Source organism: Hyaena hyaena, unplaced genomic scaffold, assembly GCF_003009895.1.
Source record: "Hyaena hyaena isolate Hyena2069 unplaced genomic scaffold, ASM300989v1 scaffold_402, whole genome shotgun sequence".
In the NCBI taxonomy this organism is placed as follows: Eukaryota; Metazoa; Chordata; class Mammalia; order Carnivora; family Hyaenidae; genus Hyaena; species Hyaena hyaena.
The window spans coordinates 370,144-385,560 of NW_024081034.1; the positions used below are offsets into that span (position 1 = coordinate 370,144).

Genomic DNA, 15,417 nt, shown 5'->3' on the forward strand with positions numbered 1-15,417 from the left:
AAAGAATCAGCAAACTTGTGGAAAGATCAAATGAAGCCAACCATTTTGAGAAGAAAGAAAATAGAATGAAGAAAAATTAACAGAGCCTAAGAGACCATCAAATACACTAACTTATGCACTGTGGGAGTCCCAGAAGAAGAAAAGGACAAAATTTGACAAAAGACATGCCATAATACATCAAAGAAGCTAAAGAAACTCCAAAGTAGAAAAAAAACTCAAAGAGATTCACACATTACAGTAGTTTGACTAGAAACCCAAAGGGAATTTTGAAAGCAGGAAAAAAGAAAATACAAGGGATTATTAATAAAATTAATAGCTGATTTCATATCAGAAACCATGGAGACCAGAAAGCAAGCAGGTAACACATTTAATTAAACTGAAGAAAGGAAAGGAAGAAAGAGGAAAGGGAAGGGAAAGGGAAAGGGAAAGGGAAGGGAAGGAAAGGAGGAAGGAAGGAAATAACATCAACCAAGAATTTCATATCTGACAAAACTATTCCTCAAAAATAAAGGAGAAACTAAGACATTCTCAGATAAATAAAAGCTGAAGGAGTTTGTCACTAGCCAATCTACCATATAAGAAAATGCTAGAGGCTGAATTTTCAGGCTGAGTTGAAACAACACTACACAGGAATTCACAGCCCTATGATGAAGAGATAAAGAACTACAGTAAAGGTAACTACCTAACTTGGAAGATTCACACTTTCCGATTTTGAAACATTACCTCAAAGCTACAATGCTCAAACCAGTGTGATATTGGCATAAAGACAGAGATATATAAATCAACGGAAGAGCATCAAGATTCCAGAAACAAATCCATACATATGTGGTCAACCGACTCTCAACAAGGGTGTTAACAAGATCATTCTACAGAGGAAATAGTCTTTCCAACAAATTGTGCTGGGATAGCTATGTAAAAGCATGAATTTGGATCCTTGGAGTTCATACCATATATACAAATTAACTTAATATGGATCAAAGATCTAAATATGAGACCCAGAACTATAAATATCCAAGAAGAAAAAAGGGGCTAAAATTTTGCAACCTTGAATTCAGCAGTGGTTTCTCACATAGAACACCAAAAGCACAAGAAACCAAACAAAACAATGGATAAACTGAACTTCATCAAAATTAAAAACTTCTGTGCATCAAAGAACACTGTCAAGAGAATGAAACAACTTACAGGATGGGAGGAAGTATATCCAAATCATGTATCTGATAAGGGAGCAATATTCAGGATATAAGCTCCCACTATACTCAACAACAAAAGGATACAGGACTGAACTAAAAAATGGGCAAAGGACTTGAATGGACATTTTATCAAAGCAGATAATACAAATGGCCAGCAAGCACATGAAAATCAAAACCACTTCACATCCACTGAGTCAGTCATACTAAGAAAAAAAAAAAAAAAAAAAGAAAATAATCAGTGTTGGTGAGGAAATGGAAAAACTGGAACTTCCATGTATCACCAGCACAAATGTAAAATGGTGCAGCTACTGTGGAAAGCAGTTTGGTAATTTTTCAGAAAGTTAAACACAGAAGCACCATATGACCCAGCAATTTGAATCCTAGGTATATAACCAAAAGAACTGGAAGAAACAGGGATTCAGACAAAGAGTGGTACATGAATGTTCATAGAAACGCTATTCACAAAAGCTATAATGTGGAATCAATGCAAATGTCTCTCAACTGATGAAGAGATAACAGAATGTTCTATACCCATATAATGAAACATGTGGACATAAAAAGGACTGAACCATTAATATGATGCAGATGAACATGAACCTCAAAAACATGTGAAGTGAAAGAAGCCAGACACAAAAGGGCACATATTATATGATTCCATTTATATGAAACATCCAGAACAGGTAATTCCATAGGGCTAGAAAGCAGACTAGAGGTTGCCAGGGGCAGAGAGAAGCAGGGAATGGGAAGTGAATGCTTAATGGGTATGAGGTTTCCTTTTGGGCAGATGAAAGTGTCCTGGAACTACACAGAGGCGATGGCTACGCAGCACAGTACGCGTACACTACATCAAGTGCAACTGAACTGCATACTTTATTTTTTTTTTTTATTTTTTTAATGTTTATTTATTTCTAGGAGACAGAGAGAGAGAGACAGCGTGAGCAGGGGAGGGTCAGAGAGAGAGGGAGTCACAGACTGAAACAGGCTCCAGGCTCTGAGCTGGCAGTCAGCACAGAGCCTGACACGGGGCTTGAACCCATGAACCACGAGATCATGACCTAAGCGAAAGTCGGACGCTTAACCGACTAAGCCACCCAGGCGCCCCTGAACTGCATACTTTAAAAGGATTAGTTTGGGTGTGTGATTTTTGACTCAGTGAAGAAAAATGTAGGTGCTCTCACCGTACTTTTACGTATTCTAGCACAATGTGGAGACAGTACTCTTACTACTTATAAACGATCTCTTACCATGGATAGATGGTTGAAACTGTCCATGGAATGGACTCCAAAATGAAATTTAGCACTAATTATAATTAGAGATGCTGAGATCCCACCATCAAACTCAAAGTCTTTGAGGGGAAATGACAGCATCTCTACAGTTTAGAACATACATGACCGATCAGAAAGTCCACTGAAGCAGGGCTCACATTTATCTATGTACCTGCAGGAACAAAGTGTTTGTCCCATAAAAAAAGTATTCAGAATAATTTTTTATTTTTTTTTAATGTTTATTTTTGAGAGAGAGAGAGAGAGAGAGAGAGAGAGAGAGAGAGAGGAAGGGAGGGCAGGCAAGCCAGGGAGGGGCAGAGAGGGTCTGAAGCAGACTCTGTACTGAGAGCAGAGGCCGATGTGGGGCTCGAACTCCTGAAACGTGAGATCATGACCTGAGTCAAAGTCAGATGCTTAACCGACAAATCACCCAGGCATCCCTAGAATAATTTTTTTTTTTAATTTTTTTAATGTTTTATTTATTTCTAGGAGAGAGAGAGACAGTGTGAGCAGGGGAGGGTCAGAGAGAGAGGGAGTCACAGACTGAAACAGGCTCCAGGCTCTGAGCTGGCAGTCAGCACAGAGCCCGACGCGGGGCTCGAACCCACGAACCGCGAGATCATGACCTAAGCGAAAGTCGGACGCTTAACCGACTAAGCCACCCAGGCGCCCCCCCTAGAATAATTTTTTAAAAAGAGAACTGAAGTATACATTTCTTCTAAGACCGAGTTGTCTAATACAGTAACCACCTAAAATGTAGTTAATATAAACTGAGATGTGCAAAACCTGTCAACTTCACACTGGATTTCAAAGACTTAATATGAAAAAAATATGAAAAATCCCAGTAACTTCTGCACTGATTACATGTTGAAATTATATGATCTGGATACACCAGGTTAATATTTTCACCTATTGTTTTACATTGGTATGACTACTGTAAAATTTTAAATCATACATGATTTACATTCTATTTCTATAAGATAGTACTACCCCTAAGGGAATTCTTTAGAGAATAGGACACTACTGAAAACTAATGCCTTAACAGAAACCAACAAAAAACTCAAAACAGTTCAGACACAAGTGACAAAGAAGTAATCTATCATGTTTGCTTTTCCCCTTGATTTGTAATGAAAAACTGCATTCTTTTTGAGTTGAGGATATTATTTGTATAAAATAATTCAAACTGGAGAAATTTTCAATTGAAATGAATCTTAACAGAACCAATCCAATAACTACATACATAAGAAAAACAAACTAGAGAGTTCAACTAACTTGCCCAGTGTTTACATCAGTGTCTAAATGAGAAAGCGGGGAGCATTATAGGTCTTCTGCCATTTATTCCAGATCTGTTTCCACTTTACCCAACTATGAGTAAAATATCACAGAACTGGGTTATGGGAAACTTTTTTTTTTTCTCCTTAATATTGATGCCTGGATCCCAAACTCCAGAGGTTAATCAACTATTTTTAAAAAGCTTATACCAGGAGGGGCATCTGGGTGGCTAAGCTGGTTAAGTGTCTGACTTTGACTCAGGTCATGATCTCACGTTTCCTGGGTTCAAGCCCCACATTGGGCTCTGTGCTGACAGCTCAGAGCATGGAGCCTGCTTTGAATGCTGTGTCTCTCTCTGTTTCTCCTCTGTTCACACTCTGTCTCTCTCAAAATAAACAAACATTTTAAAAAGTTTGTTTGTTTGTTTTTTAAAACTTACCTTATACCAGGAGATTCTAATGGGCAGTCAAGACTCAGAACCACTACCAAGAAGCAAGCACAGGCCTATTTTGAAGCAATTTTTTTAGCTACAATTCAATAAGCAGGTGACAAAGGAGAAAGCAATCTGGTTTTCAAACCATGGCTGCTTTGAGTACCAAAACAAAACCACTGATGGTGATATGTAGCCCGTAGGCATTGGTACCTAGGTGAACCGGTTATCACCAGTACCTGGGTGAATTGTTAAATGTTGTGGACAGCTGAAATTTTATGTCAATCCAAGGAAGCACAAAAAAGATGGTATATTAGTGTTGGACGGAATTTTAAGTTTAAAGCCAATGTAATTCATTTTACAAACGCAGGAAAAGACCCAGAGAAGGAAATGTGACTTGCCACAAGTGACAAGCCTAGTGAATGGAAAGTCCTGACTGGACACCAGGGGGAGTCTTGTAATGTCTCCACATCAAATGTTTTGTGTAAGGTGTGTGCTGCAGCCCAATTAAGAGAATTACAACCTATACTTTCTTATTTAAATGAAACAGAATGGAACAGACTAGGAAATGGCATTATTTGATGAAACCGTTCTTGTATATGATGCACATAGGCGCACAGTCGTTAATATAAAACGTATTTCTTAGTGTGAGCGTGGCAAAAAAAAAAAAAGTTTAGAAGAAACGGTATCCCGTCCTCAGTCTGCAGTAGACAGGGTCAATAACAGTCTCTAAGCCACAGGGACTTCCTGCTCCAAATCAGTGCTCCAAAGACTCCTTTCCAGATTAAACTGCTATTGTAATTAAAAAAAAAAAGATAAAGGAGAAAATATCTTAATAAAAGTCAAACCTTATAACAGGGGTAATCTTTCCATTTCATTCACCATAAATGAAAAGAATCTCGTTCTCTATTGCAGGTTTCCTATTTTGGCTAATTCTGTTTCTCAACTGTGGGAGGTGCGTTAGTTCACAAGAGTTACCTGGTGTTCTGCTTCCTGGAACTTTCATGTACAGCTGAACTGTGTTCATGCCCAGTATGGTGTGACCGACGTGGCTTAGAAGATTTCCTGCTGATACGACGCGCACAAAAGCAGGAAGTTTAGTCAGCTCATGTAGCTGCAACTTCCACCTGCAATAAAATGACAGATCAAGAGTGAAACTCTGCTGCAAATATTTGTGGAAGTTAGCCATTTCTTCAAACACTTTGTGTCCCAATCAGGAAAACAATGAAATCTATAAATACTGTACTTTTGTACAGGAAACACTCAAATGCTTTATTTTTCAGTTTTTCCAAAGATATCTTCCTAACGGAAAAGCATCATAAAATGACTGAGTAAATGAAAGAGAAAAACTGACTTATTTTTATAACTGTTGTCTAGTTCTATTTTATAAAATTATTACATACTATTGATCATAAAATACAACTTTATGATCGCATAATGAGCATACAGTCAGGGCCCTAATGAAAATCTGTACAAGAGTTTTAAGTTAACAAAAATAACTTAATTGTCAAACCTAGCAAAAATAATTTATCTAAAACTTGTGTATCAAGTTAGAAAAACAACAAACAACGAAAGAGAAGAAGAAACTGTAGACAATTCTGTATCTCGCAGAGGATACCTCCTTGCATTAGTTCACAAAAATACTACTACTTACTTTTTGTCATCAGACAGGTCGATGTTGGTCCCAAACTTTATGGTTTTAAAGGGTCCTTTCCTCCTCCTCCCAGAACTTAAAAAGAGAGAGACAATATTACAAGCATGCCTTTTAAAGAGAAATACTAAGTGGACATTAAAAATGACTTACTTATCTGAAGATGTAGACTCACTATCTGAGTGGTCTTTATGGTGACTTCTTTTCTCATTTTCTTCCTATAGATTAAGCAAAACACATTCCAGCTTAGTGTTCTACAACCAGCTATCCTTTCCCATCATATAACTAAAAAGTTCACCTCTAGATGATGGTATTATCTACATTTGGAAGCTAAGTTTCTATAGGCCTCTTTCACATGAAAATTTCTTCAAAGACCACACATTAAATAAAACCCCAGGAAAAGTCAACACTCACTGGCATATACCCAACCTCCTCAGCCACAAAGTTATGTTAAGCATTCTTTCTTGGGGCACTTGGGTGGCTCAGTCGGTAGGGCGTCCGTCCAACTCTGGCTCAGATCATGATCTCACAGCTTGTGAGTTCGAGCCCTTTGGAGCCTGAAGCCTGCTTCGGAGTCTGTGTCTCCCTCTCTCACTCTGCCCCTCCCATGCTCATGCTCGGTATCTCTCTCAAAAATAAATAAAACGTTAAAAAAAAAAAAAACTTTTAAAAAAGAGGTCTTTCTTAATAGCATTCTTCTGTACAGGAGAAAACTTACAGATTCTCATTCTTGCCCCATTTTTGAAAGGACAGAATTTTTTTAGGTTGTGAGGCCTAAGAAGTATCCATCTTGATTAGAAATTTCCTAAACTAGCAGAGGTGTGTGTGCATGTGTATGTAGCTGTATATGTATAAGGGTGGAGGGTAAGATGTTCTTGGTTTTTGATTATGGAAAAAAGGAAGAAATTCTCCCTGGGTTAAATCTTTCCTTGAAGGATGAATTATACAAAATGATAACACACTTACAACATTAGAAAGGGAAATAAGTGCTGCGTAAGTATAGGTGCTTTTCAATGCAAATATTACAATTATTTACAATCTGCGGTCATAGATATGGTATCTCTTAACAATGCCCTGATTTAAGTTAACAATACTTGGGGTGGGGGAGGCTCCTGGGTGGCTCAGTCCATTAAGTGTCCAACTTCAGCTCAGGTTATCATCTCACAGCTTCTGGGTTCGAGCCCTGCATTGGGCTCTGTGCTGACATCTCAGAGCCTGGAGCCTGCTTCAAATTCTGTGTCTCTCTGTCTCTGTCCCTTCCGTGCTCATGTTCTCTCGCTCTCAAAAATAAACATTAAAAAAAAACAACCCAAAACACAATACATGGTACATTTTGCGCCCCCCCCCCTTTAAATAAATGTAGAATTCCTAAACATTTGTCAAATTTTTCACAGGTAATGTCCATGCCTCCAAAGCACACAAAAGGGCCATCTTTTATTTGGTTATAGATCCCACCCCATACAAATACTCTGCCTCTTATTATCCTTGCTTTTCAACTCTTCCAAATTTTCCTTTGGTGATCTCTGAATCTTGCTTATTATTTATCCTATTCTGAACATAATACTACCACACAGCTGAACTACCTCAAAAGTCTGAACTAGAGATTTATATGGACAATTACTTTCTCTGTACAACACACAGAATGGTCGTGAGAAAGAAAAACATACAATTCACAGGTACAAATGTTGCCTTCACTGAAAATGTGAACTTGGGGCAGCATTTTAAACAGATAGGCAAATTTAATGAATTACAAATTAAAGACTTCCAGGCACGTATTAAGTTTCAGCTGTAGGATATGTACAAAACAACTTAGTACAGACAAGTGTTTGAGTAATACACTTAATAAACTCATTTTTGTCGATGTTTTATGTTCACTTTGTGGGAGAATTCACAAAGTTCTCATTAGAGTGCTGAAGGATTTCAGTAATGATTCACTGCTGAAGGGCCTGGGTCTTTGAATAATAATCCTCTGATTATTTTTCCCTTTTGTTTTTTAATTTTCCATATATTTTGAAATAATGTATGCCTCTCCCTCAGTTTTCTCTTTCAGACTGAGACTAGTCAGTATAACACGAATGCTTCCTGGAGGAGCTACCTATCAGATAATCCTAACCTGGCAGAGGGGAAGAATGGGAAAGCACAAGCTTAGGTACCTGGCAAGCATAAAGCAATCCTGAGACTTACTTTAGCCTCTGATACCAGCAGTTCTCTATCAGGGGCAATTTTACCCTCCGAGGGACATCTGGCACGTCTGGAGACATTTTTGACTGTCAGAACTGGAGTAGAAGGTAAGGGGTGTGCTACAGGCATCTAGTGGGGAAGAGGTCGGGGGTGCTCCCAAACACCCTACAATACACGGGACAGCCTCCCATAATGATGCATCATCCAATCCCAGAGGTTAATTGTGCCGAGATTAAGGAGATTCAGAAACCTTGCCCTAAACAGAAACATCCCAGGGTCCGGGGAAGCCTCTCACTAGACAGCAACAACATCTGTCAATCCCCAGGCTTGCTTCAACCTTCCTAAGAAGGAAGTGGATGGCACTTGCAAAGTATTTCATATTAACTAGAAAATAATGAGCTGCTTGCAAAAGAAATGTACCCTTTCAAAATAACATAACACAAAACGTTAAAACATTCTTCAAAATAAAATAATCTTCTGGGAGTCAACGCTTACCCTCAATGATTCCTGGAAGGAGGAGGCCTGGTACTGTGCATATTTAGCAATTGTCGTATGAGATCGATTACTTTCACAATGCCAGATTTTCTTCGTTCCAGTAGGATCCCAGTTTTCATCTGCCGGCTGCAACAACTGCGTCCTCACCTCCACCATATGCTCATTGTTCGCTTCCACCAACGTTTTGGTAGAGAAAAGTCCCAGGTCTTCATAAATAAACAAATGTAGTTAATAAAAGAAAATTATATTTGCGATAATAGATTAAAAGTGCTTTTATTAAGAAACAAGGAAAACGTGCTATGGATGTCTACCTGGTCCCCAGGAAAACCCACCACACGCCTCCGCACGCCCGGAGCTTCGTGCCAGGGTGACACGAGCATACGATGAAGCCTGGGACCTAATCATCATCATAGCACCTTTGGGCAAAGGCGGAGTCAGGGGGCCAGGGGCTGAAGTTTCACTTATTTGATTTCTTCTGGTGCGAGGAACTAGTTAGCGGACTACAGTACTTCTCTGTAGCATCACATTTTATCTACATTCCATATTAAAATTTTTTTCATTTGATAACTTAATCACAACTATAATTATGTAATTAGATCAAAATACAAGCTGAATCTAAAAGCACCAGTAAATCGCCAGGAACCAGTATCATCATTGTATCGTCATATGATAGACGAAAGAAGTGGCACACTAACGCACACATGCCCAGGAAAATATTAAAATGAAAATGTGAAAACCGAAAAAACTAAGAGAAACAAGGTTCTGTCAGTGCTTACGAATTACAGATAGCAAAGGAAATTAAAAAAAAAAGTTTCCTTTTTCTCATTTAAAGCTTACCCAACTTAAGAGCTCCAGCAAGGCCACGTATTACTGTAACAGGGTTGTTTGGATTTGTACAAAATTGGTGTAATGGAGGAAAGAAAGCATCACGTTTATTTTCCAACTGCAAAATTAAAACATATTGTTAGATCTCTGGGAAACAGACCTTTTATTTAAATATTATGCGAAATTCATATTTATTATTTATTGCGATTTCAATAATGTACCCTGTAATTTCTATTTTATGTTTCACGGCATTTTATCACTGTCTTTTGATCCTAACTGCAATTAGACAGTGGCCGCATACATTTCTCTTGTCCATTGTATCTCGAAGAAAGTATGTGGGAAGAAATAAAATTGCAACTTCAAAATCAAAGTGATTTAAGTATTTTTCAACTTTAAAAAGGAAGAAAATCCTTTCACAGGCTACAATGTGGATGAACCTTGAAGACATTATGCTCAGTGAAAATAAGGCAGTCACAAAAAGAAAAACTGTGCATAATGTTACTTGTATGAGGTATCTAAAGGGTGTAGAGAACAACAGTGGTGGCTACCAGGGACTAAGGAGACGAGGGACAAGGGAGTTGCTACTTAATGGGTACAGGATTTCAGATTTGCAAGATGAAAAAGTTCTGGAGAAGGGCTTTCCAACAATGAGACTACTATTTAACACTACTGAATTGTACACTTGCAAATGGTCAAGCTGGTAAATTTTATGTTATGTGGGCTTTTTTCATCATAAAAAGAAAAGAAAACCACAAAAAGTGCCCCCCCCGCCCCAAGACTTCAGTTTAAAAGGTTTATTACACGCCTATCCCAGTGCTTCCCTTACATTCTGAAGGATCAATAGTTAACGCGTTGGAGGAAAACCTAATAGGGTGACATTGGCCCCTGGAGGGCAAAAACAGGCCCAGATCTCCCAAAACAAGCTTTACAGTTTGAAATTATTTTCATGTGGGGTAAAAGGGGGAGGATGGAAGGAAATGGGGTAGGAGGGCCTACTTGGGAGAAACAAAGAGTTGCTTTGATTGAACTTTTATCAGCTTCCTACATCAGATGTCTAATGCCCTTAAAGTAAAACATCCAGCTTTAAATAATCTATCAAACTTTTAAAAAATGACATACCTATGATCACATTTTATGTTCTCAAATGCCTTTTTTGAAGGTAATTAAAATATATAGTCGTAGATGCATAAAGCAGAATGACTGTTAAGGTTCAAACAACTAGTAGAACGCGGATTTAAACCCCAGCTTAAGTTACACTTTTAGGTAATTTTGGCCTAAAATGAATTCAAAATTAGGGGCAGGAAGAAGTATTTCTCACTACTTTAAAGTAATCGTGGTTAATAGTTTAGAAGGTATGTTTTAAATGCTATTATGAAGTCTTTTTTGAATATATCTTCCCCTCCCCCCAAAATATTCAAGCGACTGCCAATAATTTTAATGTTTCCTAAAGGGCATCCATATTATTTTAAAACAAGATCTTATGAAAGACAGGTAGATGCAAACACTGGTTTGATTTATTTCTAGTCAGTCAATTCAGACTCACATAAATACTAGGTGTAGGTGGATTCAACTTGTCCTTTGGCAAGGGAGGGTATGGTGAAGATGGTGGTCTTGGAGGCGGACATTTATCCAATAAAATGCTACTGTTAGATAAGCCATTTTTACCTAGATTCCTTAAAAAAAAGAAGAAGGGAGAATAAATCAGCTGTACATTTATTTAGAAAACAGAAAAAAAAAATCCCTGAATTAAGTCCTAATTAAGTTACTGGGTAGTTGCACAAATCCATGAAATTTGGATCAGGAAAAAACTAAGAGCAATTATTAATTTCGGCAAATGCTTAGCTTGATTCCTGTATTTCCATTGAAGAAAAATAATAGACAAGATACAACACATGAATTATTGATGACATTCCTTATTTTGCTCATAAATTTCCAATTTATTTTCTCCACCTAAAAAACAAACGCGAACTCCAATTTCCTCTCCACCATCTTCTACCATCAGATTCTTTCCGTTAAAACGTTAAAACAATAACTTGACCAAAAAGGTCTAGATAATAGTCAAAAAAATAGTAATAATAACGTATCTTTCTTCCTATGTCTCATCTCAGCGATTACGACGAGGATATCTTTGTGATAATTTGCAAACCTGAAATGATCTGTAGTTTTTTTTCCCCCCTCTCAAATCGGTAAAGAATTTTCTGTGTAACTCCTTGACTAATAAAATTCAGCAAGACTCCATCTACTAAATTGTCTGGAAATTATACCAATTTTTAAAATGAGGCATATAGTTGCTATCCATTCTCTGATACTCTATATAATTATTACTAGTAGTTGGGGTTCCTTTTCCTTTAATGAATTAAAGTATCACATTTGTTAAGTTATAAATTCTTAAAATACAGTAAAATCATTTCCAAACTCTAACTCTTTTAGTGTTAAATTTTTTTTCTCCTATTTCTTAAAGCTTCTGCTCAACTTAGGAAATCAGCAAGATAAAATTTGAGCTTACAATTCATTCCAGGTTAACTTCACCCAATTATTCCAAGTTCAAAAATAATCAATGCATTAAAATAGCGAGTTCTCTTAAAACATTAAAACTTTAGTTAAGAATTTAGAGTTGTAATTATGATGGGGCGTTAAATTTAGTAATTTTACTTATTGAAGAAGGAATTAGCAATTTTTCATCACAAAGTATAGAATACAGGTTGAAATAGAATTAATTTTCCATATTTTGCTGTTTTTGCCAAACGGAAAAAAGCCTTACAAATCAGCCTGTTTTGGTTGGTATTAATGAAAACAAAGGCTTGAAATTCCACCGCTACAAACTTTGGAGATGTTAAACTAAATAGCGTTATGGGTGTCACTTTCTGAATTTCCTCACCTAGAAGTCCAAGTAAAAACAAAAGAGTTCATGGCAGGCCTCAAAGGAATGACTGAAGTTTAAAATCACTGATTTTTTTTTTTTCTTTAGGTATGTGAAATAGTTACTATTAAAAGTGAAATGTGAAGTTCAATTAACAATTCAGGTTAAAGGTTAAATGAATATTCTACCTACAACATCTCTCATCAAAGCACGAGTAGCCTGTACATTTAAAGCTATCCATGATACATTTAAACTTTTAAGTTTAGGTATAGAATCAGTACTAATTTAGGAACTCCATGGAAGTAGAAAGGAGTAAGTGGTTAACACTGGTAAAGAAACAATTCAAGTATTACCATTAAACCAATGCAAAATAAACATTCACTTATGATATACATACAAATAATTTTCATGCTGAATTGTACATCTGCCACTCTTTCACCTTGGGATTTAAACAAAATGTGACTCCCAATACATAAAATTTGTTTTCTAGAGCAGGAAATGGGGGTACCATATAGTTCATGAGTAGTATTTTAAGAACTGCAATATAATGGACCAAGAATTAAAACCGCACCAGGAAAGAGCATCTCATGCTAATTAAACATGGCAAGCTTAAAAATGTAAGCTTCTACAACATTCTGCACAGGGAGAGATGAGACTAGAAAACGGGGCTTGACAGATTAGCAGAATTCTGCCTCCATTATTTCTACAGTTCTATAACAAAAGAAAAAAGGGAAATGGAAAAGCAAAATAATGAAAAATGCAGCTGCTTTTATTTTAAAATAGAAAAGAAAAAGGTGAGACCTGACTATGGGAGCTGATATTGATTCAATCATCAAATGTTGCAATTACAATTTTAAATCACAAAAGCGGCAAAGGTACTGGAGCCACTTTTGGATGTATAGCTCTGGCCAGTAGTTCACTATTATGAACCAAACAAGACTCAGATTAAAAATAAACAACGCTCGGGGCGCCTGGGTGGCTTAGTCGGTTAAGCGTCTGACTTTCCGACTTTCGCTTAGGTCATGATCTTGCGGTTCATGGGTTCGAGCCCCGCATCGGGCTCTGTGCTGACTGCCAGCTCAGAGCCTGGAGCCTGTTTCAGTCTGTGACTCCCTCTCTCTCTGACCCTCCCCTGCTCACGCTGTCTCTCTCTCTCCTAGAAATAAATAAAAAACATTAAAAAATAAATAAATAAATAAACGCTTTAAAAAATAACCATATGTGAAAATAAGAGGGTAGTCGAATAAACCATGTAATCAAATTGTATCTAGCAGTTTCTTACTGTACTGCAAACACTGACTCCCTGCTTTTTTGAGGTCAAGTCTGAAACAAACAGGAATTCCCCTGAAGGAACTGAGGTAGGTAGTTGTCTATATGGTGACTATTAAGCCTTCTCCACTGAAAACACACTTCTCAGCCCTAATGCAAATGACACAACTGTGTGTTACAGGAAAAGACTTTATCTTCTGAACACGTAAGGGTCCAACACTGTTTATAATACTTCAAAACAAGGGCAATGAAATTGTAATGCAACAGTGTCAAGTGGAGAAAGGCACTGAAGAAAGAATTATTATCCCACTTTAAATCCTTTTCTCTCTTCTTGAAACTTTCCCCAAGCCTGATTAGGAAACAATTAGTCATTGCCCAATGCTTTAAAATACTGGCTTAAATTTAGTCTGAAATTTACCCTTATCATTCGGTAGATAAATGAAGATGTGCTCTGTGAGTAAACCAATCTACGCTTTAATTACCTTTGGTTATGAAGCTCCTAGACCAGAGACATCAACTCTCTTGCTCCCAAGTCACTTTCCCCTTCTAAATTCTGGATTCCTGGCCAGTGCAGGACACCACCAACAGAAGAGAAATGGCAAAGCTGATGCCGATCACTTGCCATCTTGACTTTTCTCTAAAGATCTGTATCTCTAATTTATCAGTGCATTTTTGGTTCCTTCACTAATAAGCCGAGGCCTACAGTGAACTGAAATAACCCAAGCCACCCCAGAGGTCTACAGTGTTCTGATGTCATCTAGCCACTTACAAGTTTATGTATGTATGTATGTGTATGTATATATAAACACACATACATGCATATACACATAAAATTAAGTCTCTGTAAAAAAAAGCCAAATTGTAAGAGTTAAAAGCTAAAAAAAAAAACCTGTGAGAATGTACTTAAAAATTCTGAAATGTTCATATATACCTGAAAGCTGAGATGGAAGATTATAATCTTTAATACATTAAGAAACACAATCACACCTAGGTACCCACAGCATAAGACTTTATTAATGAAAACTTACGGTAACTGCTACTGTACACTGTTTATACCTTGCACCTCCATGCAACGCTTTCTGACAATATTCCTCCAGAACACCCTTTAGGTCCCACATCGTACATGATGTTAGTTTTGGACCTCTAAATTTTGCCAGATTTTCTAGCAACTGTCCTAAGATTACAGAGAGTGGAAGAGGGAGGAAGACTCTGCTCCGGCAGAGTGGTGGCAGTAATATCTAGGACACAGGACAGAGGCCCTAACGGCCAAGTGGAGAGCAGGTAGGAGGCAGTACAAACTGGCAGCGAGCCAAGGTACCGTGTCAAAGGAGAACCCAGGACAGCATTCGGTCTGGACATGAAAGCCCACCTACTTTCTTTAGGCCCAGAGTTAAGTGAAGGACAGTGTAACGTCTACATAGAAAGATGAACATAAAAACTTTAAATCAAATTTTAGCAATTCAGGAGTCTCACTACTTGCTTTAGAAGATTCTGGTGTGATTTAGAGATCCTCCAATGTGGTTGTGAGTTACAGACATGAAAAAATCTTGTAAAGGCAGTTGAGATTCATTACAGTAGTTACCATGCTGCGGGCCACTGGGGAAAATGCTGTCAACAATGTGGACCCGACAGACAACACAAAGAAAATAATAAAATATGAAAAAGATGTAATTTTTGCTTTTATCTATGTCAGGATAATCAAAGATAATAACAGCTGAACAGTTAAAAACAACTGACAGAAAATGAAAAGTGATGAAAAATAAAACACAGACCAAAAGGTATTTTAGACATTCAAACTCAAATAGTCTTTAAAGAGAAAGAGCTACAACGTATTTACAGTAGCAAAGTTCCAGTACGTTCCAGTACTGCTTAGGTGTAACTGTTACATGCAAAATTAATTCTTCTCCTTTCTCCACTGCTTCTACCCCAGGCTCCTCCCAAGCAGCAAACTATATAGAATAACATTTAATTTCATATTC

At 37.4% G+C, this 15,417-nt stretch overlaps 1 protein-coding gene across 5 annotated transcripts in view; it reads right to left on the reverse strand.

Annotated features, from left to right (window-relative positions):
• Positions 1 to 15,417, reverse strand: part of KDM6A (lysine demethylase 6A) — a 209,666-nt gene that overhangs the window by 25,617 nt on the left and 168,632 nt on the right. For all 5 annotated transcript variants that reach the window (XM_039251920.1, XM_039251921.1, XM_039251922.1 and 2 more), the window contains 6 exons: positions 10,853 to 10,982; positions 9,322 to 9,427; positions 8,485 to 8,690; positions 5,962 to 6,026; positions 5,812 to 5,886; positions 5,136 to 5,284 (listed from right to left, as the gene is read on the reverse strand). In XM_039251920.1, the coding sequence (XP_039107851.1) occupies positions 5,136 to 5,284; positions 5,812 to 5,886; positions 5,962 to 6,026; positions 8,485 to 8,690; positions 9,322 to 9,427; positions 10,853 to 10,982 (731 nt within the window). The remainder of the gene's footprint in view (positions 1 to 5,135; positions 5,285 to 5,811; positions 5,887 to 5,961; positions 6,027 to 8,484; positions 8,691 to 9,321; positions 9,428 to 10,852; positions 10,983 to 15,417) is intronic.